The following is a 26,738-nucleotide window of genomic DNA, read 5'->3' as shown; positions in this document are numbered from 1 at the left end:
ATGCATGTGAACTGCCCATACATATGCACACACATATACACACAGTGCTGTTTCAGTGTGCGTGCAAGTTGCCTCCATATTTTTGCCCAATCAGATAAAAACCAAAGGAAAATAACTGCAGAAAATCTGAGGCAGCACTTGCCTTCCTCTGTGGGTGAAAGTGAGAAAACATTATTCTTACGGCTTGTGTCATCCGATGCCCTGATGCATTGCTTTATATATCATATCTACACATACACTTCTGACATTTTAATCTCAGCTAATCATGTGAAAAACATGTCTCTCTTTGCAACAAAAAAGATGATTGAACATGAAAAGATCAATGTGTCTATTCTGCTTGTCACAGATCTGTGGAGTGTCTGCCTCGTGATATCAGGGGGATGCAGCCATGCCAGAGGCCACAATACAGCACAAATACACCCTGTTTCAATGTTTCCCGTCCTTCTAGCTTACCAGCACAGATACGCACTTACACAGACAGATGCATAAATAAAATACACAGACAGTGTGTGTGACTATCTCGGTCTCAGCCTACAGTACTGGAAGAAAAATGTTCTTACAGCATTTCATTTGACACAAATCCTGCTAGTGGTAGAATGTAATAAGTACATTTACTTAAGAATAAACATAAGCATAAGGTTGAGGTTCTTTTAATTTTTATACAATAATTAAATTAAATATATAAAGAAATGGTTAAAAGAAATCAGTCAGAAATAACGTAATTTATTCATTTATTCAGTGTCAATTTAAAAAAAAAGAAAAAAAAAAAGAGTATTTTTATTGTTTACAGTTAAACGCATATTATGCTGATAACACAACTTCCAGGACAATCACTAGAACTTCAGTATGTGAGCACTGAGACTTCTACTTTACATAAGCAAACTCCTTTACAAGTTTTCACATACAAAAAAGTCCTCACTTAATTTAAGAGTTTAGAGGAAGAGATAGCCATGAAGCCAGAACATTAAAACTGTTTTTCTCCTCCTTTTTTCCCTAAACCTCCAAATTAGCTCCTATCTGTCAAAACACTGTGATTTAGTTTCTTGCTGAGCAACAAGTCGGCCAGTTTTAATATTGTCTGTGAGCGATTCTGGTGTCTTAACGGCCTTTGGCTCAGGTTCAGCGGGTTGAGAGAGAGAAAGAGAGAGAGAGGCCTTTAGTGAGAAAAGCAATAACATGTTCTTTAAAAGAGCAGATGGAAAGTTTCTGCGCATCCTTCCCTCCCTTCCCTCTTTCCTCCGCCTATCTTAATGATATGTCTTCTCCAAATATACAGCTCCTTTCATGAGAATTTCCACCCTGCTCTCCACTGGGCTCTGAGCATGTGGGTGCCAGGAGGGGTGTGCGTTTTTGCTTCCTTCTCTTCTTCATGTCTTATCAATCTGAGTATGTAAGAGTATGGGTGTACATTTCCGTTGTACATTTTGTTTGTCCGATAGAGTCAAAGATTTTACTTTGCTTTGCCCTGCAAGTTAATATGTGCACAGAATTGAATATGTTTCCTTGTTCTTATTTGAGCCACTGAGCTTGCATGGTTTACAAGTAAGTTTAGCTGTGCATGGTCTGAATATGGTGTGTGTATGTATCTTTGCGTGCAGATCTGTGTGTGGGGGTGAGTAACAGAGCATCAGTAACATCCCCTCCCTGTCTGACCGTCTTCCTCTCTGACCTCCTCAGACAAGAACAAGAGCGGGTTAGATAGAAGAAAGAAAGAGGAAGAGGGAAGGGGGAGGCAGGAGAGGAGACATGGAAATGGATATCTGGAGCCCCAGGGTTTAAAAAAGAGATAAGAGCATGAATATTCTGTAGGCCCCCTTTTTACTCCCCCGTTCCAACCATAACCCAAAAGAAAACTATTCTAGGCATGACGGTAGAAAAAAAAAAGTGAATGCTACAGTTAACAATTAAACATACAACAAAATAGGAATTATATTACTTTTTCCAGATTTGTAAAAATATATTAAATAATTTTTAAAAAAACACTTGAAATAAAGTATCATCAGTTTGAGCTGGTAATAAGGCTCTGAACACATACCACTGAAGTAAAATTTTAATTTCGTGAGGACTCGAATAGAAAAACTCCATGGATCTAAAAGTGACTTAAAGTAGCCATAATAAATTACTTAAGATATTATGAAAGGGATGAAAAGTTGTTCTGTTAAAGACTAACATTTTTAAAGTTACCCGACCTAAGCTTCACACTAGCTACCCTGGTAAAAGTCTGATTTCATGTCCCGCATGTTTATTTAGTTATAAGAAACATTAAGTTATGGTAGCTTAGTATATGGGAACAAGCATTTGCTTGGTGTCATTCCCTAGTTCCCTTCATGATGACTGAACTTTTGACCTTTACAGCACAAAGTGTCTCTTGATCTCATCTGCTGGAGTAAAAATTCTGATAAACTTTGACACAAAAAAAAGAACAGAATTCCTAAAAGGTCACAGCTCCCCAATTCTTGTTTTGTGCCGTGCAAGTCTCACCTGAATGTGTTGGTAGTAATAAATGGGCAAAAGGAAAAAGTAGTCTCTTTTGCTGGGGAAGCACTGTGATTACACTTTTATAACCAGTTTCACTGTAGCCACACTTCTCTGTGTTTCTTCTTTAGCCATTTGCATTAGGGTGTTATCATTGCATATATTTCTATTTAAAGCTACACTTCCCAAGCCTCTGCGCTTCCCATTAAAAAGGCTTGACACGCCACATTAGCTTTATAAAACTGCAACCATGAAACAGGATGGAGAGAGGAAGAGGAGAGAGGAAAATCATATGTTGTCACAGCCATGTGACGTCCCCTCAAAAAAGAGGCCATGACACTGCACAATCTGTGGATAACAGACATGGGTCAGTGGTATTTTCAGTTAGCTTATTTTAACACCAGATGGTTGCAGAAGGCCACAAGGCACAAAGATGTTAGAAAATGCAATGATAACAGTAAACAAATTGGTAATATGCAACACTTTCCCCTAGTGTACCACTGTAACCAACAAGATACCCTTGGAAATATTTGTAAGCAGGCTTGTGAAAGTAGCATAACTCTCCTGACCTGAAACCAAGCAGGTTAAACACCAACAAAATAATGGACGGTAACCGACTTGCATGTACCACTTAAGGTAAAAAGTAAACAGCCTTGACTTGGCCAGATCTCTTCCCCTCACTGTTCCCAGGTCAAATCTCTGTGGAAACCGAGCTGCCTATCAGGAATGCCTGACGGCTAATCCGGAGGCCTTTTTGGCTAGAAGGGCATCACTGTATCAAACCAAACTGTCTTCCACAAACATGTATGCACACATGCACACTCTAAAACATAGGGTTTACTGGAAGTGTGGCCTTGCTCCTGACAGACGAGCATGAGATTACCTTAAATATTTGGAGAGCCGAGCACATTGTTATGCTAACAACAAATACCCTGAACCCTGCGCACGAGCAGACTTTAAAACAAGCGTTCCAAACTGTAAGCCTGTTCTATCTCATACAGCAAGCTTCCAATTTCTCAGTTTTATTTTATTTTATAATTTTTTTTTTGCTCATAGAGTCAAAGTTTCATCTACACTGTTTGTGTGTGTGTGTGTGTGTGTGTGTGTGTGTGTGTGTGTGTGTGTGTGTGTGTGTGTGTGTGTGTGTGTGTGTGTGTGTGTGTTCATGCTGTGCTGTGAGAGCTACGCCATTTCAAATTCCTTTCTGTGTAGGTGGCATCGACTGACATCCCTTTGACTTCATTAGGGAGCAGGGACCCAGCAACAAAGCTGGCTCTGGGAGAAAGGGGGGATTAAAGAAAAAAAGAAAAGGGAGTGAGAGTGAACAAAACAACAACAGAAGAAAAACAAAGCACCCCTAACCTAATTTCCTCTGATTCAGGCTGCTCCGACGCAAAATAACTAAACAGTGCAAAAACAGATCTTTTGAGAAACTCAAAATGAACCAACTACGAGATGAGAGATGCAGAGTCTCTTCTGTCTGAAAAGCCTGTGCAAAATTAAATGTCCCCTTCTTAGCGCTACCCAAAAAAAGCAGGAACAGCCTTTTTTATCATACTGGTCTTCAGTAAACTAGCTCAAAGCTTGTATGAATAATTCATAAACCTTTTTTTCTGTTTTTTTTTTTTTTTTTTTTGGGGGGGGGGGGGGGTCTCGATATATGCACCATAAATTGCAAGTAAGCCCCCTTTCAAACTGTTTTTGTCATCAAATCTCTCCATCTCTTTTCGGGATGAAAAAGAAATGTGGAAAAGCAGATGTTCTTGGGTTTTTTATTCATTAATGAGCATTGCCCTCTCAAAAACAGCTTTTGTTGATTTAGGGAAATCTCACAGCGCTCTTGCCTATGGGAATGAGATAAATCTAGTTAGCTGGTGACGCAAAGGGTGAAAAGTATGTCATTAAAGCTCCGGTACAAAGTGGATTAGACAATGTACAGCATTGCCAGCTTCCACAGAATGATAATTGATGATTAGAATCATCCATCACTCTCAGGGCACAATGCAGGACAGCAGCCACTGTGTTGCAATATAACTGGGTGTTAAAAACCTACAACAACTGTGTGCTGTGTACAGTAGGGTGTGTCTCTAATGTATGTGTAGACTTAAGCTTATAGCATGTAGGTACATGACAAGTCTTTAGAAAGTGCCATATATACGTATAATATAAAGGGTGAGGTCTGTTGGTGCTGATGGAAAGAATCGTGTGTGTGTGTGTGTGTGTGTGTGTGTGTGTGTGTGTGTACTTTCTGGTTGTTTTCACTATGAAGGCGTGCTTCATTAGTCCTCCCTATTCCAGCACAGGGAAGGCTAAATTTATTAAGGGGGCCGGATGTTGCACAACACCTGCTGCTGTGCTTCCCTCTGTGCAATAAAGAGAAGGGAGTGCAGCATGCTAGCTAATGCTAGTGGTAAGCACTGCTCGTTGGACTGAGGCTGATGAGCTGAGGCTAATTCAAGGGGTGATTATGTAGTTTGCTGGACCACTAAACCTCTTTAAGCCCGTAATTACCGCCTATTTGAGCGAGGGGAGGCACTCCAAAGCAATCGGCACTTGCACCAAGCAGTGCAGAGAACGGCAGCCACAGCTGGAGGTGGGCTGCCTTAGGGCTGCCTGGGAATGAGGGGGTGTGTAAATAGGGAGTAACAGGGATCCAAAAAAGCATCATCCTAGTAAGGTACCATAGAAAGCTGAGAGAAACCAGTGGGATGCCCCTTGGAGCACAAGCATGCTAGCTCCAAGCTACAGTGCTCGGAGCTACCATTCTAGCACTGATCTCTAAGCTTGCAAACAAATGTTCTCTTGTTATACGCAACTACAATACATGGAAGTTTTTACACAGGGCTGTAAGAAACTATGAGCTATTACTGGTGAGTTCAAAGAAAGAAAACAAAAACTACTGCACTAAAACGTAGACTTTCTAAACACATAAACCCTCAGTATAGACTAAGGATGAAGGTAAGAGGAGAACAGAGACATGTCATTGTGGTGAGAAACTGTAAAGCTTTTTTTAGACTCATGTCCATGACATACAAGAGGGAATCAGATTCTCAGATTGCACTTCGACCATGGGGGAATACATTTCATTTCACCTGACTTTCAAGGAAATTTGACTTTACGTAATGCAACTGAAATCTGATCTCTCAGAGGAAGCAATTTGGGGACCACGGCACATTCTAATAACCCCGGCGATATTATTATGTTATTATCATAATTACCCTTTTGCCCCCAACGTTTTAATTAGAAACTCACCACTGGCCCCTAGGGGGGTGAAAAGAACCTGGATTGGGGGGAATACTGAAACTAGGTAAAGGTATTTCACAATTGCTCCCTTATGCTCTTTAAAGCAGGTAGCAGATAGAGGAAGGTTACAGCCACTGTTATTATAAGATGAAGCTTTCACATTCACCTCCTCTTTCTCCCTCTGACATCTCTGTCATTCAGAGTGCACCTACACCCCTCTCTCCTTCCTCTCCGAGTCCCTCTAGTTTCCTATCCTTTTCACCCGTCACCGCCCCCTCCATCCCTCTGTTCTATATTTAGCTTTTTCCTTAACTATCTGGGGCTGCCTCTGTTTCTACCTTCTTTTCTCCCACCTTCATTTAACTTTTCCCTTTACAATTAGCTCCCATCTTTTCTGTCTTCTCTTTCTCCTTTGTGAAATGCCGCCTCCCCCCTCCCCAATTTCCTCCTTCTGCTTCATTCATCTCTCTCTACCTCCACATCTTCAGCAGCAGAGGGCCTTCACCATCAGTGCACCGCTTTTGCAAATCAATGACTTAATCTGTCGTAACAAACAAGTGAGCAGCATCCTCAGTCCTGTCCACGTTCTGCTAACAATATAGACAGCCTCGGAAAGAGTGAAATGAGCAATTAGAGAAGAAATAAATAAAAAATAAATAAAAGGATGACTTTAAAGACAAGAGTACAGAAATACATGAGGATCTTACTCTGTGTTACAAATATGTTTGGAGAAGACGTAAAAGAAAGACAAGTCAGTGGAAAAGTGAGAAAAATGACAGGGTATGTGCATTGGTATAGGTTTTCCCAACACATCTTCTCTGCCAGCCCTCAGCTCTGCTCGACTCCTCTACCATGAGTTATTGCCTGTCTGCATTCACCACCTGGTTCACTAGCTATGATTTCCCTCACTCCAATGGACACACAAATACACATAAACGTACACATGCATGCTTGTTTGTGTGGGTGTGTGCGTCACAGATGAGCGTACAACACACACCTGATTGAGGCACCCTGGATCAGCTGGTCAATAGTACACTACCAACCTATAGCCATACTATCCATGCCACCTGCCGCTAATGGATCATAATCCTGACAGGGGTTATTTTTCTCCCCAATGTAAAAATATGAAAAAAAAAACCCCTTTATCACAGGATTATGAGACAAGTGATTAGGATATCACCAGATCTCATCTATAAATCATGGTTCTCTCCCCTGTGCTCTTGTGCCATTTCCCCTTTGAAACAGCACAAGAGCACCAATATTTCCATGACATCGGGGTTCAAGACCATTAAAATGTAAGGAAACACAGCTGTACATTATAGAAAAAAAAGGAAGTAAAAAGGGAGTGAAGAAAGGAGGAGAAGGAGGGAGAAGTCAGGGAGGCAGAAGGCATGCATAAAAGATAGGAAACCCTTATGGTTTTTCAGAAAGAAGTGTTTTGTCAGAAAGGGACACAGAGTGTGGGGGAAAGAGAGAGGGTTCACGCATGGGAGAGAATACAAGTGGGAGGAACTGAATTGATAAATTAGTTCAGCCAACGCGCAAACTGATTACCACAATGGCAAAGCCACAACGTCTATCGAGCACACGCATGGAATGAGACACAAAGGCATGCACACATTCACTCGGCATTTACAAAAGAGACATGAGGCTGACAGATACAAATAATTGCACAACTGCATATGCAATCACACACAGGCGTGCGCGCGCACACACACACGCACATCCACACCAAATGTATCTAGGGCAAGCTGCAGCAGTTGCTGTAAGTAAAAGGTATTGAGCTGCTGACTCCAGCCAGAAAATATCCCACAATCCTCTGGATCACCAAACACAGCCTAATGGATAATGGCTAACAGCTAGCGCTAATGTGATTTCACACTTAGCAGAGTTAATATATCACTGGCTAGACAAAATCATGCTACACAGAGCCTATGCTAAACTCAGTTACTTGAAGGGCGGTGAACATTTTTCTGCCAAAAGTCTCATTTGAGGAGTTTTAAACAAAAAAGCCACTCGGAGGTTATGCATTTGCTTAGAGAGTGCATGAGAGGATAGCTTTGCTAATCTCTTGCAAAGCAATGGATAGAAGCATTTCATCAAGTTAACCACAGATTTATGACAGTATTTTTCCCTGACTCTTCCATATGTCAACTTGCCACTCACTCTCCAATAAATACCACAGTGATGGTGGGGAACTCCACACCCTACCCAGCTACTGACGTCATGGATGTGGTCCTATGTAAAAGAGTGTGCAACTTGAGTGTGTCTGTGTGTGACTTAGAGCTGAGAGCGAACCTCTTCTCTGGATTTACAGATCACTGTAAACTGATTAGTGGGTACCAAACCAAGAATGGTTTCACATATCTGAGTTACTGGGCCTGTATCCACCCAGCACACACACAAACACTCTTCACATGCAGGTGATAATGAAAAAAAGAACTAGCGTGAAGCACAGGTTCAGTATGAAGCCATCAATCATCGTGACATGCAACAATGAAACCACACACTGAACTGTTTCATAGTTTCCCAACTATGAAATTATATGAGAGTTGGAGGGAGGAGAAAAAAAAAGCAGAAGGTTTAGCCAAAAGAAAAGAACAGATGGTAGATAGTAATAACAGTAATGATGTATAAAGGCTCAAATTAAATATTCAATTAAACTTGATATTTAATGTCATTGACATAAATATTGCATTTTAATACACTGAAAAACACCCACTGATATGTTGTTCAGTGAGAATGAGTTTCTATATATAGGATAAAAAGCTTTAATTGCAACTTATAAACATTTTTGAATTTCCCCTCCAAAAAAATCTAATCTAATGCTAAACTAAAAAAGAAGCTGGAACAGTTTAAGCAGATGATTCTGTGCGTGTTTGCGTGCATGTGTGTGCATTTAGTCCTGCAGCCACGCTGGGGCTCTGAGGCTCATGATCTCCTTCACTGCTACTGACCGACCTTGAGGGTCTGTAAAGTTCTCACGTTCTCAAGGAAACACACTGACCTGCCCCTTGACTGAAGCCAGATCAACACACGCACACACATAAGCGTGGTTTTGGTCTAGATCTATGGCAGACATTTTAGAAAAGATCAAAGGTGACATGAATTAAAAGTTAACTGCCCTTGAGGGCTTTTAAATAGAGGAGTAAAACGATACAAGAAGCAGTTGGGAGAAAATGGGAGGAAAGGTACACCTAAAGTATTGTCAGAAATGTAAATGGACTTTGACCCAAGGCAGGTCCTAGTTCATATAAGTATTTCCAAAAAAATTCTTCAGCCTGCTTAGAGTATGGGAATAATGTGAATATCCTTAGATGACAATTTTTAAAAAGAAGGATTGTCTAACTGGATTCTTTCCTATATTCCTATATCACTTCTCAGCAAAAGGGTCACGCTTCTGTGATATAAATGCAAACTGTATTTTGATTTGTAACAGGTTTATGACATTATATGTGAGAAAACATGACCCACTCAAATGTAAAGAATGAAAGATATGCTGCCAAGATTGAACCTATGTGGAGATCTGATTTTCTGAACCTTCAAAGAATGCATCCCAGCATAGGATTATTGCTATTAGTGATGGTAAAATTCATGTGGAAATGGATGATATTTTAGTATATATATGTTTCAAGCTGCCAAGATGAACCATGTGTCAGTCTTTTTGATAGATACTGTATCCATCTGTTCATCTGCTCATCCATCCATCAATCATGACACAGATGGCCTTTCAGGAGTCCATGTCAGGACTGATGCCTTTCCTTTGCCCTAGCCATACCACTACCCCCACCTCGCTCCCACACAACACCCTCCCTAGCCTCCCACATAACACACATACTCACACCTCCTGCCCCCCTGCACCTCCACCAGATGGACTGGTCTCGCTATTTCCAGCTCCCAAAACCCACTATCTACTTGGCAAAGATGGGTCATATCATTAGCCTATCACCTTTTAATAAAACAGATAAACAGATAAATAAATAAACATCTAAAATTCTGACGTGTCCTTCCTGAAATGGTCGCAAAGTGTAAGTGTTGTGTGCAACAAATCTATTTGTCTGTAAGGGTCAGTCCACAAAGAGAAGCCCCAAAAGAGAGCTGTCTGCCTTTGGTCCCTGGGGCCTGTCAAGAGGGATAATTGATGATGTTTTCATTACAAGGTGTGGGGTAATGTGGGGGTTGGGGCACAGTATGTGTGTGCATGTGTGTGTGAATGTGTAGTGGGGGTAGGCAGGTTGACTCAGCTGCCTCCCTCTTTGACACCAACCACTCTTGGATTGGTACGGACAAGTCATTGCTTCCAAATGCCCTCGTACAAACACACACCAGCGCAATCACACACCCACATTTACACAAACATAGATCCTCGCAGACAAATGCACACACAAACACACAGCCCAAAGCCAATTCCATTCCCAGAGATAGAGTATCTGAAACTGAATAAAACCGCTGAGAATAAGCCTAACTTGTTCTCTTGTTTTCCTCTGCTACCCTGTCTCGTCACAGTGTCACGCCAGGCCTTTGGCAGATCTGTCCATCTGTCTGTCGTCTCTTAGGACCTCTTTGAAATCCCAATGCAGTGGCGCCTAAGATTCTGACTGCCGCTAAGATTGAATTAAGACCTAATCGGAGACACCAGGCCACATAGGCCACTATATTACTTTATAGTATCAAGATGGACATCATGCCTTTGTTGTAGTTTATGAATAAATGAATGAAAACACATAAAAAGTCAGCTGATGTCTTCCTTTTTAGCTTGCTTCCTGATGTCTTTTCAAAACCATTAACAAGGCGTCTTGGTGGCTTCAATGGTTAATTGAAATTATTTTTCATGAGAAGCTTAAGTTGTGCAAGATATAACTAAGACAAACAAGTGTAATGATAATCATGAGACCCCCATAACCATAAATATGAAAAAGTCCATGTCAGTGTCGGTTTCCTGAATTTAATTCAAAGGTGTACCTTCGTCATACTGTATTTCTTGCTATTCTGCATTTTCTTATCACTATAACGGTATAAAAAGTATGAAGTATGACTGAACTAGAAGGAAAAAAATACCATCCCAGCAATGGGCTGCTGCGGTGGGTCAGGGCTGCAGCGGGTGACCAGGGTGCTGACATATTCAGGCTCCAGCAATAAACAGACGAAGAATAATGGCATCTGAGGCAAGGGCGAACTCTGACCTCAAACGCTTTTCCCTCCCTTGCCTTCTGTTGTTTAGATGAGGCTTTGAGTATCTGGTTTGTGTTCTCTTAGGTGAGAAGTTCAGGAAATGCAAAGTGTTTAGTTTACAGAGCGCTGTGAATTTAAATATTAATTCTAAATGTTGGTTATGCACAACTCTGCCCTGTTGTTTGGTTCAATCGCAACCCGAACGAGGAGTTGCGATTGAGACGAGGAGGAAATTATCTTGCTTCTAATGAGTAGTGTAGCTAGCCATCCATGTATCCATCCACTCCTCTCACTCGCCTCCCATTCTGCACACCCAGTCTAGATTACTCCACCACCCAGGGCCCACGACAGCAAGGCTCCTGGCCTCCTCTGCCAGCACAGAAATGAATTATATCGCTTTTCACACCTGTTTCTGCTCAAACCCCCACTGCATGCTGCTGTGTTGAGGGTAAAAAAGCATTTCCAAGGAGGTGGGGGGGCAGCGCTCCCCAAGCTAAGCTACATCTGCGTACGCAAGTGGTTAAATTGGACTCTAATTGTATTAACGGCGGATTATGCCTTCAAGTTGGATTTTTTTATACGCGCTCTCTCTCTGCATTTTACACATTTTAAGAGGAGAAAGGAGGAGGGGGAGAAAGGCAGCTCATTGAGGGTTTGCGGGTTGGCTTCTTTTATGAGCTGCGATCATGGCTGCCCCTCGTTACACTGCATCTGTGTACAAATAGGAGGGGAGGAGAGCCAGAATGAGAGGGCGTTAGCGATAATGTGTGTGAGAGTGTGTGTCCCACTCTGTGAATATACCAATATGAACACTAAAAATACCAAAACCCTCTGCCCTTTCTTTTTACACACACACACACACACACACACACACACACACACACACCTACTTCAGTTTAGCACAGCAGCAGTCTAAATGGGAATATGGGTAGTGTGTATAGTGGGGAGGCGGGGGTGAATTCCATCTAATTACTCTATCACATAATTTCACAAATTGCCTTTTCATAAGGGAGTGGAGAGCAGAGCACAGGGCGCGTTGGGGATTTGAGGCTTGAGCTTTCATTTACTACTCATTTCTTGTTAAATTAAACAAGAAAATACCATTTGTGTGGAGGGGAGGGTACGGGCGGGATGTGGGTGTATTCCAACCACACAATGGGAGGGTTGGAAGAAAGAGAGATTGGAGAGAAGCTTTTTCTTTATTTCAAGATTTGTCTCTTACATAAAGCAATCAGGCAGCTCAGCCGGTTATGAGTTTAGAATTGATTCTGCAATTATTTTCTTAAACACAGTTTATAGTTATTTCCAGGGAAAAGTCATTAGCACACTTCAGAGTTATATCTACATCTTTAAACACATCCTTATTGATGTCAAACACATCTAGAAAGAGAGAAAGCAGGTTACGCTTACAAATATCCCGTTTAGTTTAGTCAGTAAAACCAACAGAGAGCTAGTAGCCGCAACATATGTTTAATTAAGGATGTCAAATGCAAACAAACATCAAAATGAGATGAGGACACAAGTGGAAAATCCCTCCCCTCTCCTTTATTTTGGTTCCCTACCAAGTTTACAGCTGCATGTCAAGCTGGCAGCGACTTTGGTCATTGGTGACAGGCGGTAAACGCTAATGTTTTGTAGTCGCTCCAAGTCAGCACAGCCAAATTCTTCCGATGAACTTGTCTCACAAGCATCGTCAACAACATATGAGCTCATTGGGTGTGTTGGAGAGAACTCGGTGAGCTGCAACTGTTGTCATCATCACAAATTCAATGCCCACTCTCTATCCCTTACTCTACACCTCACACTGTACATACCTCTTGTCACCATGCATATACCCAAAAACACTGTGGCTTAGACCCATCTAACAACACCAGCAAACTTGGGAATTAGAAGTTTTCCAAATGTTACCCTTTCCACATGGAACAAGACATAAGAAATTAGCATCCTTGATGGATAAGGAAGCAGACATGCATAAAAGTCTTCAAAAAAACCCTGTAAGAACAGCTGTATCAATGCCACCTACCAGCTACCCTGCTGGTGTACTCACAGCCTCACTGCGCCACCCACCTTCCTTTCCGCTTCAGTACAATGAGAACTCCCAAGGGTCTAAGTGTGAGGGCGAATAACAGAAGGGATTACAGAACACTAAGGTTGGGTGTCTTCTACTATAATTCATTCTTAATTCACCATATTCTGTTTTGTGGTCTGTCTGCACCTGTGTCAAATACTTTTAGATGTATTATTCTTAAGAAAAGCAAGCCCTGATTGGCTTTTTAAAGACTGTGTAGCGCTACAGCAGCCCTTCATATATTGTGTATATGTCTATGTGTTCATCTCTGAGGGGGTCAGGCACATCTTTCATCCTCTTTCTTTGAAACAAAGAGTCAAGCCGTGATGAAATGTGGATCAGCTATCCATGCTTATATTGCTATCAGCAGAGGCAGAGAAGCATACTACCAGTGTGAGAAAAACTGTAAATGTTTTTGCATTATAGGTGCTATGTGTAGCATTCGTAAACATTGACATATGGTGAATAAATTAATGGTGACACTGAAGAGTAAGCAGATGAAACCACAGCAAGCATTTATCTGACACCAGCGGTATTGTTAATGCCAGTGTTTCCCAAAATTAAGACCACATTTCCCATAAACAAAGAAAATGTTGGCTCCTCTCTGCCTGGGTTTCATTTCTGTTTGGCTTCATTGAAGAGAATAAACAAATTGGAAGTGATTTTTCCATCAACCTTTCAGTTTACTTCAGTTTCAGGCTGAACTGAAGGAGCTTCTTTTGTGTAATAAGGTAAAATGGCCACATGTCCCATTGTATGCCTGCATGTTTTTGCTCTTCTTTCCATTTTGTTCTGGAAAAGAAAAAGACTGATGAATCCTCCTTATCCCTGTCTTCACCTCCTCACCTTCTTCTCCTTTCCTTTGCTCCCATGGCACTCACTTATATCCTTCTCACTGTTTGAGATCTAACAGAGTAGGAGCTTCCCATAAGTCGTGCTCACAGTGTAATATGACACAGGAGGTGTGTTGCCGGGTGTGTGTTTTCACTAGGCATTTGTGTGTTGAACTGTATTTCCACAGACAGGATGTGTGTATGTTTCAAACACCTTTCCTCTGTGGCCCCGAAGGTTTTGGGAGTGTATGGGTTGAGGTCAGGGAGTTGGAGTATGTGTGTATGATGTGTGTTTGCAGGGTGATGGAGAACTGGTGGTATATGAAAGATGGTGATAGTCAGATGGGAAGCAGGGAGTACAAAGGAAAAAAGTCTTGAGAGTATATAGAGTCTGTGTACGCACACACAATGTTGCCTACATACCTGCAGACAATTGGACACGGTAAAAAAGTTCCTCTGATTTTCCGGTAACTGTTGAAAACCAACAAATGCACTGAGCGATGAATACCATCGACATCAAAGACAAGCTACAAATAAATAAAAAGTTGAGCCCATGCAATAGCCATCATCCAACAACCAAATTGCTTTCGTTAACATCATCACTGTTGTGCAATTCAAAACAACACCCACAAAGCCAGAGCGTATCAAGTTCTCCACAAACTCCTGACATAGGCAGAATGTGTGTGACGCAAGGTTTTTCCCTAGCGTAGCTGTGTATGCTGAAATGAAAAATGTAACGAAAGACTTCATCTGTCACACAAAAAAGCAGTTTCACTTACTGTATTTTTTATATTTTTAAAAGGTTAGCGGTACAGTGTAGGACTATCTTAATATTAATTCCGGGTGGCCATATTGTGCCCTGTTCATACTTTATCTGAATCAATACAAAAACAGATGTGAGAGGTGAGGTCTCAAACCAACGTTAAGGAAAATGTATTAACTATTTGTTGACTGAAAACATATCAGATCTTTTTAAAAAAATACCATTTAAAACTATAATAAAAACAGCAAAGCTTCTCATTCTTGGCAATGATTATTGCAGATACTAGCTGTGTAATATGCACTCATAGGGACTAAGGAGACTATAATCACTCTGAGTTAGTAAGCTGTACCAACACTGAAGCTCAAGCAGGGCATAAGTGACTCTTTATGGGGTAAAAAAAATAAATAAATAAATAAAACACTGAAGAATTTCATTTCATGACAGACCATGTAAACTATCGTACACTGTTCTTTAACTAGACATCTTTAATAAGTCGAATGATTCGGCTTGAACGGAATCAAAATTGTGTTGGCCAAGGGAGCATTCAGCTCACTGTTGGTTCCATCCCAGCAGTCACATTGGCACCCTCCATTGCCTAAATACATTTTTCCCCACAAAGTATCTGTGATGCAGTCAGATGGTGTTAACGGCATTTGTATTCTCTGCTATAATTGAGGAAAAATGGAGCCAAACCACAGGCCTTTGCAGCATCCCCGGCATCTGTTAAATAATGACAGATTTGTTTTTAATAAGGTTCATCTATGTATCTGCAGTTATGGCCAGGGGCATCTCTCCTTGGCTTCAACCTTATTCAGTTTCAGCAGATGAGAAGTGAGAACGCAGGCTGCAGAGATCGCCAGCAGATTACACAGGCCTCCGTCTTTGAAGTGTGCACCGTACGAACAAGGATACACTATGAAGAAGAGGGGCTGTGGTGTGTGTGTGTGTGTGTGTGTGTGTGTGTGTGTGAGTGTGTGAGAGAGAGAGAGAAAGAGTGGCTCAGTGTGTTCTTTTGAGTAGTACAGAAAGACAGAGCGTATCTGTGTGTCTATGTGCAAGTATAACAGTACAGACAGCCCGTGGCTGTAAAATGAAGTTGAGTGTGCACTCGTGATATGAAACTGAGAGTGAACGAATAGTGTTTGGCTCAACTCACCGTTAGGTGCTGGAAGAGCCATGCTCTCATGATGTTGGTGGCCACCTTAGGGAAAATCCCTCTCTTCTTGTTGTGTTTCTTTTCTTTATCCGGGTCATCGTCATCCCCTGTGCTCGGCGAAGCCACACTGTTGTCCAGACCATCACCTGTCACATGACAAGAAACAGGAAGAGACAGTGGAGATCAGACACACAGTTTGTTTACTTCCTGCATTTGCTGCGCCTCTGTGTTCAAAGGGAATAAATACGATTTCGAGGGAATTCTGGAGGGCTTTGTATGCACAGAAGGATGGATATAGAGACACAACAATGGCAAGAAGAGAATGGCTGGAAAACAGCACCTCATAAATGCATTCATTTTTAATACATTTATAAATAACCCTCCCTTTCATTTTGCTCCCCCCGTCACTTGAAAACAGAGCAAGCGCTTGCATCTTCCTGGGAGAAAGACAGGGAGAAGGGGAGCACAAAGGACTTGTAAGGTCGCATTTCCCCACTCTCCCATCCAAGCCCACGCAGAATTGAAAATGACAGAGAGATTTAGTCTTTATTATCCTGAGGGGAAAATAGTTATTGAAGCGTTGCCCCAGCGCATTCTGCCATTTTACCTGAGGTGGAAAGAGTAACACGGCACTACAAAAGGCAAGGTTGCAAGGAGGGGGAAGGCAGAAAATAAAAGGAAAATAGGTAGAAAAAAGGAAGTCAGAGGCACATACAGAGCTAACAAAGCTAACTGCTTTTCATAACAATGGCGTCATGGCTGCTTACAGCAACCTGTAGGGCTTCGATAAGACTCTATTAAGGCCAGTTAACCTCACCTAAGGGGAACACTGAGAAAGCTCAGCGTATTTGAGCACTGAGAGAAAGAGAGAAAGGAAGGCGCTCCACGGGCCTTTTCTCTGCATTCAGACTCAACAACATGAACCCATACTCACACTCACACACACGCAGCACATATTCAAAACCATCCAATTATGGTACGTTTTCTATACAGCTCCAGTGGAGAGAAAGGGCCTCTTCCCATCCGTGGCTGTGAAAAGCCTAATTGTTATTATCATTATTCAAAAATGTGAGCCACCCTCAATGAAGATGATAATCATAAAAGAAACATGAGGCGAGGTAAACAAGTGGCACCTTCACTGCTAAACATTTCAGAGGCAAATAACTGACTTTTGTCCTGTATCGCCTCTCTCGACTGGAAGTGAGGGGAAATAAAAATGTGAGAAAAAAGCAAAACAAAAAACAAAAAAACCCCACTAAAGCAGTGCACACAATTGGATCCAGTTATTTATTGATTACACACAAAGCACTTCTAAAGCTTCTAGGTCTATTCACTGTGGCAGGGATAGATAACTGCAATGAAATGGGCCTGCGTTCCACTAACTTGCAGAGGGCGACACCCAGCACCTAGCTAAACCCTAAGCCCCGATTCATCGATAATTAATAGGCATGTTGGCGCTAATCCGGTTGGAGATGACTTTTTTCCAGCCTGCCACATCAATGGAATAATCAAGGGCCTAAAACCCAGGCCTTTGCTCCCCATTACCTCAGGCAAAAGAATTCCTGAAAGCATGCCTGGAGGGCACCTGAATTATATACACCATTAGGAGAGAGAGAGAGCCTCAACGATCCATACGAAACAACGCTCTCAGCTAGCTCTCACTCTCTCGCTCTGTTCTAGCAGAAGGAGATACATATGCACACATATTGAAGGGTTTTTAATGAACCTCATGTGAAAGTGGAGGGGATGCTATCGAGGGTGAAGAAGGGATAAAACAAGAGACAGCTTATTATAGATGGCCTGACAGTGATGCAAACACCTGCCATTGTGAGGCAGGTAAACCAGCTGGTTGAACTGTACTGTCACATCACCAAAATGTAATGGTTGAGCTACTAGTCACTGGATGATGTTATGGACTGGATAAAAGGATGAAAATCTGCTATAAAGAAAGAATTAGTAAAAATGCTCACAAATGTTCCAGAGCTTAAATAATATTACATTTGTGTGTTTCCACAGCACAAAATCCATATATATTTAATTTACAATGATGTAAAACAAACACACATCAAACCAGAACTAAATAATCTTTACCCAATTAATCACTTATGGCCAATCCATTAATTGATTAACAGACTAACCACGCAAGCGCCATTAAACGTAGCTTCTCTTCCTCTCTGTCCTTAAAAAATGCTTTGTTTTGTTTTTTTTTTAAATGTGGGCTTTGGTTACATCATTAGTCTGGGACAAATGCAGCCGGAGCTTAACAAGTGAGTTTTTTTCTTCCTACTGTTTCAGGACTAAAATACACCCACCCTTCTGTCTACATCTCTCTGCCTGGTGGAAAAGAGGGGTGAGCCGAGCCGTGGCCCTGTAATCTAAGACCAGATTTTCATTGGAAGCAAATGCTTTCAATCCGTTGTAAAGACCGGCTCATGTTCAGCAAAGCCTACAATAACAAACCCAGGGGCTTGTCCCATGCGAGTTGGGAAAACAGAAGCAAACGGCCAGAGTACCAGCTCAGTGTGGGTGAGCGAGTGAGTATTCATGCAGGTGAGCAAGTGGGAAAGAGTTGGTGTGCATGGAATCTCAGGGAAGAGGTGAGAATCATGAGAAGCATAGAGAACAGGGAAAACAAGGGAGGATACAAAAAGGGGAGCAAATGAAGTACAAAAGTACTAAAAGAGTGTATGCTCAGAAAAACTGCATGATTCTCTGTGTGTTCTTGCTGCAATTTTTTTGTCACCCATCACCCTAAGCCAGGGAAACCTTAACACTTACCAATATTAATCCTCCCCCCCTTATCTCTCGTTGCTTATACCTCTGAGTCTGACCTATACACGCTTATTTTTACCTAGAAGGGGGAAAGGAAAGAGAGCTGGAGAAGGGCTGTCAATTTTATTGGCATTTCCATTTTCAGTGCAATTTGATACCAATCACCTCTACATGGTCTGGGGCTAATTTCTGCTTTTCTTTAACCCCAGCAAGTGAGGAAAGAGTGGGAGGTGGGAAGAGAGAAAAAGGGAGAAAGGAAGGGTGAAACTGGAAAGGTGCTGAAGCTGTGTCTGGCAGCCATGTTGGGGAAATGTCAACTGTGTTACCAGAGCCCGTCGGAGAAAGAGAGGCAAAAACAGGGAGAGACAGTGAGGGAGAGATAGTGAAGGACCATAAGAAAATAGAAGGAGACAGTGTTAGGGGAAATGAAGTGAGAGAGAAAGAGAGAATGAAAAAGTGGAAGACCAAACTCAAGCCACTGACTGGAGCAGTACAGAGCGAGAAAATAATTGGTAAGAAAGGGAAAAGATGCAGTGGTGCACTGGAGTTAATCAGCTGGAAAATAATAATAATGATAATAATACACAGACAGAATTGTCAGCTTTCATAATGCAGATCTATATTTTTCGTTTATTGGGTCTTTGAGGTGAAATTTTCAGAAAAAGGTCCTCCAGAGACATTCTGTACCATCCATTTCACTATAAAGAGATGTGTGATTTAAAATAGATAAAAATTTGGCTTACAGTGAAACAAACATCAGCAGAGTACAGTGTATCATTTGATGCTCGTCAACTGATGTTTGTAGCCCAAGCTGAACATACCACACAGATGCGAGAAGTGAATACTATAAAACTGCCATTTTTCTTGCTGGGAAATATGGTATTGCATTGCCATATCCCGATACATGTCGAGATGTGGCTGGTGTGGAGGCTAACAAAAACATGGGTCTGTTTGTTATGACATGTGGTTACACACTGGTGCATGTCGCCCTCAAAGCAGATGACTCAAGCATCTTGGGCATACTCAATAGACCAAATGCAAACATTTCTGTAGTCTTTTGTGGTGTCAGTATGGATCACTGGTATGCTTGAATGGGCAGAAAACATGGGCTATGCAAGCACTGATTTCAAATTCATCTTCATTAGTATAGAAGTGGCCACAGTGACATCATAATCCGTCCACCACTTAGCCAATAGCCCTTTTGGTGGTCAGTCAGATGGTTGTTCACACCGCTTTTCAGTCACCCACTAAACTATCCAGTCAACTAGTCAGCCTATAAAGCCAGTGAGCAAGTATAACAGTCAGTCATAAAGCAGCCCTGCTTGTCGTGTGCTTTGTCAGTCTGTCAATCAGTTATTTAGAATTCTAGCCATGCAACTAGCTAACCACTCAACCAATGAACAAGCCAGTCATTCTACATACATGGGCTGTGAGCCTTATTAAGAGCATCAGCAGGCTCTAACCCTGCGCTGCATGCATACAGCATGTGGATGCTAGGCTAGCAAGCTCCAGTCTCCCCACAGGCACAACTCAGGGCCTACTGATCGGCCATGACAACATCTTTGTAACTATTGGTGAGGTGGGGGTGCTGGGAAGATGGAGATGGGTGAATCAATGCAGGACAGTGGGGGTGCATGTTTGTGTGTTAAGAATGTTTGCATGCATGGATGTGCATTTGTCTGTATGTGTGTGTCTATCTTTGCCTTTCTTTATTCATGTGCGTTTCCTGGTGTGTGTGTGTGTGTGTGTGTGTGTGTGTGTGTGTGTGTGTGTGTGTGTGTGTGTGTGGCAATTAGGAGCAGGCCACTGACTGGAAGGAGCCAGGGGCAGTTGAAATGCCCCGGGGCCAACCGAGGGAAGGAATATTTTATCAGTCCCCTCACACGCTGTATACACAAATACACACTTGCACACGAGCATGCACAGACTCACACACACACTGCAAGCAAACAGATAATGACGTAAAAATTAGGTTAGCTTTCTTTGTGCATTTTCACTAGCTTTGTCAGCGCTAGCTAAACTGACTTAAAGTCTGTTTTATTCAGCTTCGATGGTTTTTATTTAAGTCTTTCTGCCACTCTGTGTTTCATTATTGCATTCCCTCCCCTCCTACTTCATTACCCTTCTTCTTCTTTCTCTCTGTCTGCTGGACTGTGGAGTTTGGATGGGGGATATCTGCACAGTATTTGCTCGATGCAAGACTGAGGCGTTGTTATTTTTCCTTCATTTTTTGCTTTTTTTGTCTTCCTATGCAAATCAAAAGTGTACCGCTTCAAATTCTGGGTAGAAATTAAGCTTCCACTTCTCAGTTTCTTTACTTCCCTCTTTTGTGTCTTTATCGCTCCTCTACATCTGTCTCAAGGCATACCGTGACATTATCAAACAGTATCTAGGCTAATCTGTTATGATCTGATTATAAACCATCTCTCAGCATAGGACAGACACTGGTACTAGCTGCCCCCTGTGCACGGGCACACGTGCCATTCAGAGGTGTCAGCCACTTTTCTGCTGCCTGGCAAATTAACAGCCACAGACTCACCAGTCATTCATCTGCGAATAGCAGTACTGTCAGACGTGTCGCTTCTAGCGCATTGCAAGATAATTATGACATTTAGCTTTCTAATAATTTATTTTTTCTTCATAGAAGCACCGTTGAGATGAGAAGGGTTATGAATATTAGCTTTGTGCCAGATGTCATGAGTGGGATCCTGTGCGAGGAATGATTCACAGATGGCGAAACGTTTTTGGAACATACTGTGTGATGTTTTTGCTAGGTTTTATAGGCTGTGGATGGACTGAGAAGAAAAGGAGTGGAGACAGGTTTTTGAGTTTATGACACTGCATTTAGTCTAAGGGCTATTGCTTGCAGGAGAGAGTGTCTTTTGCTGAAAGTGTGAGTGACCTGAAGCTGATCTCTCATAGACCAGTCCTAGAGTTTCACACCCCAGAAAGCTCACATGACCCTGGGTTGGTTACCCAGGCAAGGCCCAGGCCTCAGGGACCTGATATCCTGTTCCACATGGGATCCACACATTTCGTACTGGCAGATGAGAAATTCATACATACATACACAAACTCCAAACATGAAACACACACACACAAAGTGCAGACACTCTTGATGTACATTCACAATAGTGCCCTCACTCGTTTTCTCTCTAGCACTCACACACAAGACACTCACACAAATACACATACGTTACATTCCCAGAAATCCTCAGAGGGGTAAAGAAGGGCTTGCAAGAGGGAGGGAGAAAAAGAAAAAAAGCAGCGTTTATTGTATTCAGGCCATTCATAAGCTCTAGACGTGAGGAAGGGGGAGTACAGGGGGGCTTGCAGGCAGTGGGGGGTTCCCTTTGCATGGCTCTGAAGGGCCCCTCCCACCTCCAGATATTCTGAACATGCAGGAATTCCTCGCGACGCAATTAGGGGCACATTTTCAAAAGCATCTCTCCCTTTACCGCACACATACTTGAACATACTCACATGCACCCATTTCCTATGATCTATCATGAGGCATCTTTCCAATAATGACCACTGAAGTATTCTAAACTAACACACACACACTTCAGTACAAAACACTCTCTGTGACCAATGCTGCTTCGCCTCCCTTTTATTCCCGAGGAGGAGGAGAGACGGAGAGAAATCCCCATGACTATTCTGCGGATAATGACATGCGCTGTCGACAAAACAATATGGCTAGTCTAGACTTCCCTTCTGCTTTTGCCAGAGAGACTACTGTTTTGGGGTCTTTGCTTTAAAGTCCAGTAATTGAATCTCGATCATAGCACTCTGAAGCATGTATTAATCTGTACAGAACATTCACCAACTTAATATAAGGCCTTATTAGATTAGGCAGACAAAAAAAGTTGCCATTATTACAAACTATAAAAAAAAATCAGGCTTTCCAGGTAAATAAAAGGGAGTGGGCTAAGTAATTGCTTCCTGCAAGACATTTCCATTGAAGTAATTACAGTAAATAATGAGTGCTTTGCAATTACAAAGCCAGTTACTTTGAATGATGACAGTTTTGTGGATCAGCACTGACAGATTCAATAATGACAGTAACTAGTGATTCATTCACAAGGGTGATTTGTAATTAAAACACACTAGAGACTTATTGTTGTGAGATTCCGAGCCAAGTTTGCTGCAATTATTTCGACTGCGGTGATCCAATGAGGAGGGTATCAGTAAGTCAGAGACAGGGAATGTGTTTAACAACAACGAATAAAGCAGCACAGAGCAGTTATCAGAGTAATCAGTTAATTAAAACTGTTTAAACCTCAAGTCTGTGGAGGTTCATGTGGCTTTTTACTGGAGTGTTGCATTATTGGTAATCATACGGAATGTAAGTTTCCATTCATGCTCGCCTTCTCACGTGTTTCATGTTAGCATGTCTACTGATGGAATTGAAAATGTAAAGTTAGACAGAAAGACAAGGTTTGGTCGGTGCACAAAAACAATGTTTATTTCAAATTAGGCAACTGTGTTGGGTATTTCTCGCAGTTTTATGGCGTTTTATAGGCCAAATGATAAACCTTTTCTAATATACTGAATATTAGACCTTTGTTAATGGTCATACTCTCTGTGAAAGTGTTCCTGTGCTTCTGTGTTATAGCTGAGACCCACCCACTGTTGGCTATTGGGGGGGAAGGAGGGATCAGGCCTGTTGACATAGCCATAGGTGATGGCAAAAATGTCAGTGTAAATGTGACTGCTCTCTCTGTGCCATTTTCCCGTACAGGGTCATCACCACAGGCTGCCCGACACGCTGGAAACTGCCTCAAGCACAGGGCAGCGACACGACATTAAACTGCAGTATGCCTCCACGCACAGGAACACACGTCTACGCACACACCGACTGCTTTTTATTCCCACTTCCAGATCAGTTGAGGAAGAAAGAATGAGTGAGAAAGAGACAGACGGTACAAGCTAAAATGAAAGTGTAGAGCGATGAATTCACCCTTTCATGTCGAGCACTTTTGCTGTGTAACTATTGATTTTTCCCTTCTTGCCTTTGTGCTGAAGTTTTCTCTTTTTTTCCCCCTAACCTAGAGATAGAAGGCCAGACTCGGTTCAAATGGGGGCACTTGTAAGGGGGGTCCGCATTCAAGTCGGGGAAGAGAAGTCCTCAAAAACCCACACACAAACACACAAAAGGGTAACATTCCTGAAATTTTGCCTCTTTTTCTTCTTTCTCACTCTTAACACTCATTTCCAATTGTTTCACTGCCTCTCACGTGGCTTTTGACACCTTCGACTCACCGAGCTTCAGTCAAACTCAGCTCACAGTGAACAGCTAGAGAGAAAAGGGGAGAGTCAAATGGACTATGAGAGAGGAGGGGAAGGGGGGAAGGGATTGTAGAGAGGACAAGGACTATAACAAAAGCGAAGAGCACTTAACAGCACAATGGCACGGCAGTCCTTTCCAAAAGTCAGCTGATGTGCTGAAGGGCGTTCAAAAGTCCTTCAATGTATGTGCGGGACAAAGAGAAGGAACCTTTAGCTAATCTCAAGGAAAAACATCCCATTGGACTTTGTTGTGGACTTAAACTCAGTAAATGTATATATATTCTGCAGGAGAAAACCTGTACTCACTAAAGTCTGCTATTAAACCATCAAAATATCCTTTCAATAAACTCAAAGTGACAGTAACTGCATCTTTCTTTCAAGAGTTCTCTACTAAGCTGTAGTATCAAGGTGTAATTTTTAGCCAACATGACTTTCCAGAAAATACATCCTTTCAAATTATATTTTATAAAAAAAGCTACATTTTGCAAAATTATATCTTACTGCAGGGCTAACTTGTTTAACTTCAAGCCATCAGTCTGGAAATATATAATTTCAGCACCAACAACTAGCGTGTTCTGTCTTTAATCTTGTCTTTATGATCAGGGTACAGTTCAACTAACCAAACTGAAGCTTCTCAGTTTATTTATTCAGACTTCCGTGTTTAGCACTTGTTTGCGTCTGCATTTTTCCACATGGTAACTATCTGAATGACACAGCCTCTGATAAACGCTTTTAATACACATGGATTTTCCCACTCATGCTAACCTATCAGCACCAGCCAAACTGCATGTAGTTAGATAATACAGGCACGCTAACCCTGCGGTGGTAAGTGCTAATAATAGCGCATTAGCTTCCAGGGAGGGTTTTTTTTTTTTTTTTGGAATAACAGACGGTTTCAGTATTATGAGGGAGTATAATATGCTCTTCGCCCACAAGCTCAGGTTACTGAAGGGGTGGTTTTGAAAACAGGATAACTTATTATCCGAGCTACAACCTACTCTATTTAAATTATTTAGGATCTATTTAGGATTTTAGCTTATTTTTTATGAGTAAACAGGGCAAAAGGAGTAGGAGAGATTGAGTGTATGACTTTTTTAATGATAGGATGCCCTCTTAATCACTCCTACATAAAAAATAATAATAATAAATTTTAAAAAAATGCATTGCAGATTCTTTCTATAAAGGAATGTTACATCCTCACTTCCTACTTCTTGTCATGTCCTTGATAGGGAAAGGATGTGGTGCTATGGGGATGTGGGGGATTTGTAGTCCTATCAGGCGACCCATACACAGCCCTGATAAGACTTCTGGGACAGGGACAGAGGAAGAGGAAGTGAGTGGGTTTACAGCAGCCTACTTCCTGTGGAGCATGGGCCCATGTGGACAGGAGTGATATGCCCCCCGTGGATGCTGGCACTCTCGCCGCACAGTCCCACCAAGTCATTTCCTGAAAGAGACAGCTCTCTCTGGGGGTGACTTCCTGTAAAAGTATGACCTCTTTGTTGCTTAAGAGTATCTCAGAGGAACAAAGACCTGGGAGAGCCCTTGGGAGCTAATGTGTACAATATATTGGCAGTTTGTGTGTTTAACACCACCATTCATGCTTTTGCTCTAAAGGTTATCACTACTAAGAATCTTTGCCCCAACTCCTGCTCATCTCTTTGAGTTTCACCAGTTTGGAGTAGGAAGGGACGATTGGGTTACGTCTAAATGTATGTGTTCACAAGTGTGTGTACCACAAGTGGGATGCTTTGTGTTGCTTTGCAAACACACTAAGTAAACCCCCGAGTTTCCCTTCAGCCCACCCTGCTGCTCTTGTGCTGCTCTACAACTATTTGTTATCTAGCCTTCTCTTTCCTCCTTCTGTCTCTAAACTCTTAGAAAAGCTTGCTGAGGTCTTTATCTCTCACTCAAATCCCTACAGCAGGTATACATGTCAAAGGGACCAAGGGGAGGAGGTCTCTGGGGGCAGCATGTTTGGTCTAGGTCAGCCTTGGGTCAAGCTTTGGCCTAGCTCTCTCGTTCTATACTTCCAGCTTCCCACATGCCAGATTACCTGGACTCACAGCGTGCCACCTCAGCCATGGCATTTCACACCTTTATGCTCTTAAACACAATTATCGCCAAAAGTTGAACAAATAATTTGAATTGTAGGTGTTCAATATAACTACAGCAGGAAATACTGTGGCAAAAAGACACAGTAATCAAATCTGTGACCATACAATATGGTGATTTTAGTCACTTTTCCACTTCCAAATGAGTGAATGTTTGTGTGGATACAGGTTTGATAGAAGCATTGCATGTGTCATATGAAGGTTACAAAATGAGTCTCAACAGAAATTAAGGTAGCATCGACCTATATCTAATAATAAAGAACCTCCACAGGGAAGCAGGTTGTGACCACAAATGGCGCTTCACTGGTGTTTCCCTGGCATGAAATTGGCTTTGTGTGGGTGTTGTTGGGAGAGCCGGCTGGTAAATTCTCCCTTCTTTTGTTAGAAAAGGGGGGGGGGGGGGGGGGGGGAGCTTCATGCATAATGGTCTTAGCCAGGGAGGTCTGGAACTGTCCATAAATTGAATTATTTCAATTTGAGGCAGAGAGCGAGGGAATAATAGAGAGTTGCATTTACATGTGAACATATGCATGTGTGTTGATGGAGAGAGGCTCATTTTTATTCTTCTACAGGCCTCATATTGGCAAGTGAGTATATAAGCCAAGTTGCAGAAGATTACAGTGGAGGCCACATGTTACCTTGCAGCAGGAAGCTATGCTAATGGGGGGGGGGAGAAAGCTGACTGATGCCAAAATAACCGTTTCCCTTGTGAATATTACAGTTTGTCATATATTTCTATTCTTACAAAGATATCAACTGTAATTAAAACAACTTGTCTATGTTAAAGTGTTTTGATCGTTTGTTAAGTCTTTTAAAAGCGAAGCTCCAAACTTCATGAATGCTGAAACATCGA

At 42.0% G+C, this 26,738-nt stretch overlaps 1 protein-coding gene across 2 annotated transcripts in view; it reads right to left on the bottom strand.

Annotated features, from left to right (window-relative positions):
* meis1b (Meis homeobox 1 b) overlaps positions 1-26,738 on the bottom strand; it is a 76,995-nt gene that overhangs the window by 25,620 nt on the left and 24,637 nt on the right. For both annotated transcript variants that reach the window (XR_014894795.1, XM_085296263.1), the window contains exon 8: positions 15,711-15,856. Coding sequence is in view for 1 of the 2 variants with exons in the window: in XM_085296263.1 (XP_085152389.1) it covers positions 15,711-15,856 (146 nt within the window). In the remaining variant the exon portion in view is untranslated. The remainder of the gene's footprint in view (positions 1-15,710; positions 15,857-26,738) is intronic.

The sequence above is a fragment of the Mchenga conophoros genome, linkage group LG13, assembly GCF_057382185.1.
Source record: "Mchenga conophoros isolate Kocher_MC1m ecotype Shallow Benthic linkage group LG13, M_conophoros_male_GT1.1, whole genome shotgun sequence".
NCBI classification, from domain to species: Eukaryota; Metazoa; Chordata; class Actinopteri; order Cichliformes; family Cichlidae; genus Mchenga; species Mchenga conophoros.
Note: the sequence above shows the minus strand (reverse complement) of the source record. Positions and strands in the feature narration are given on the sequence as shown.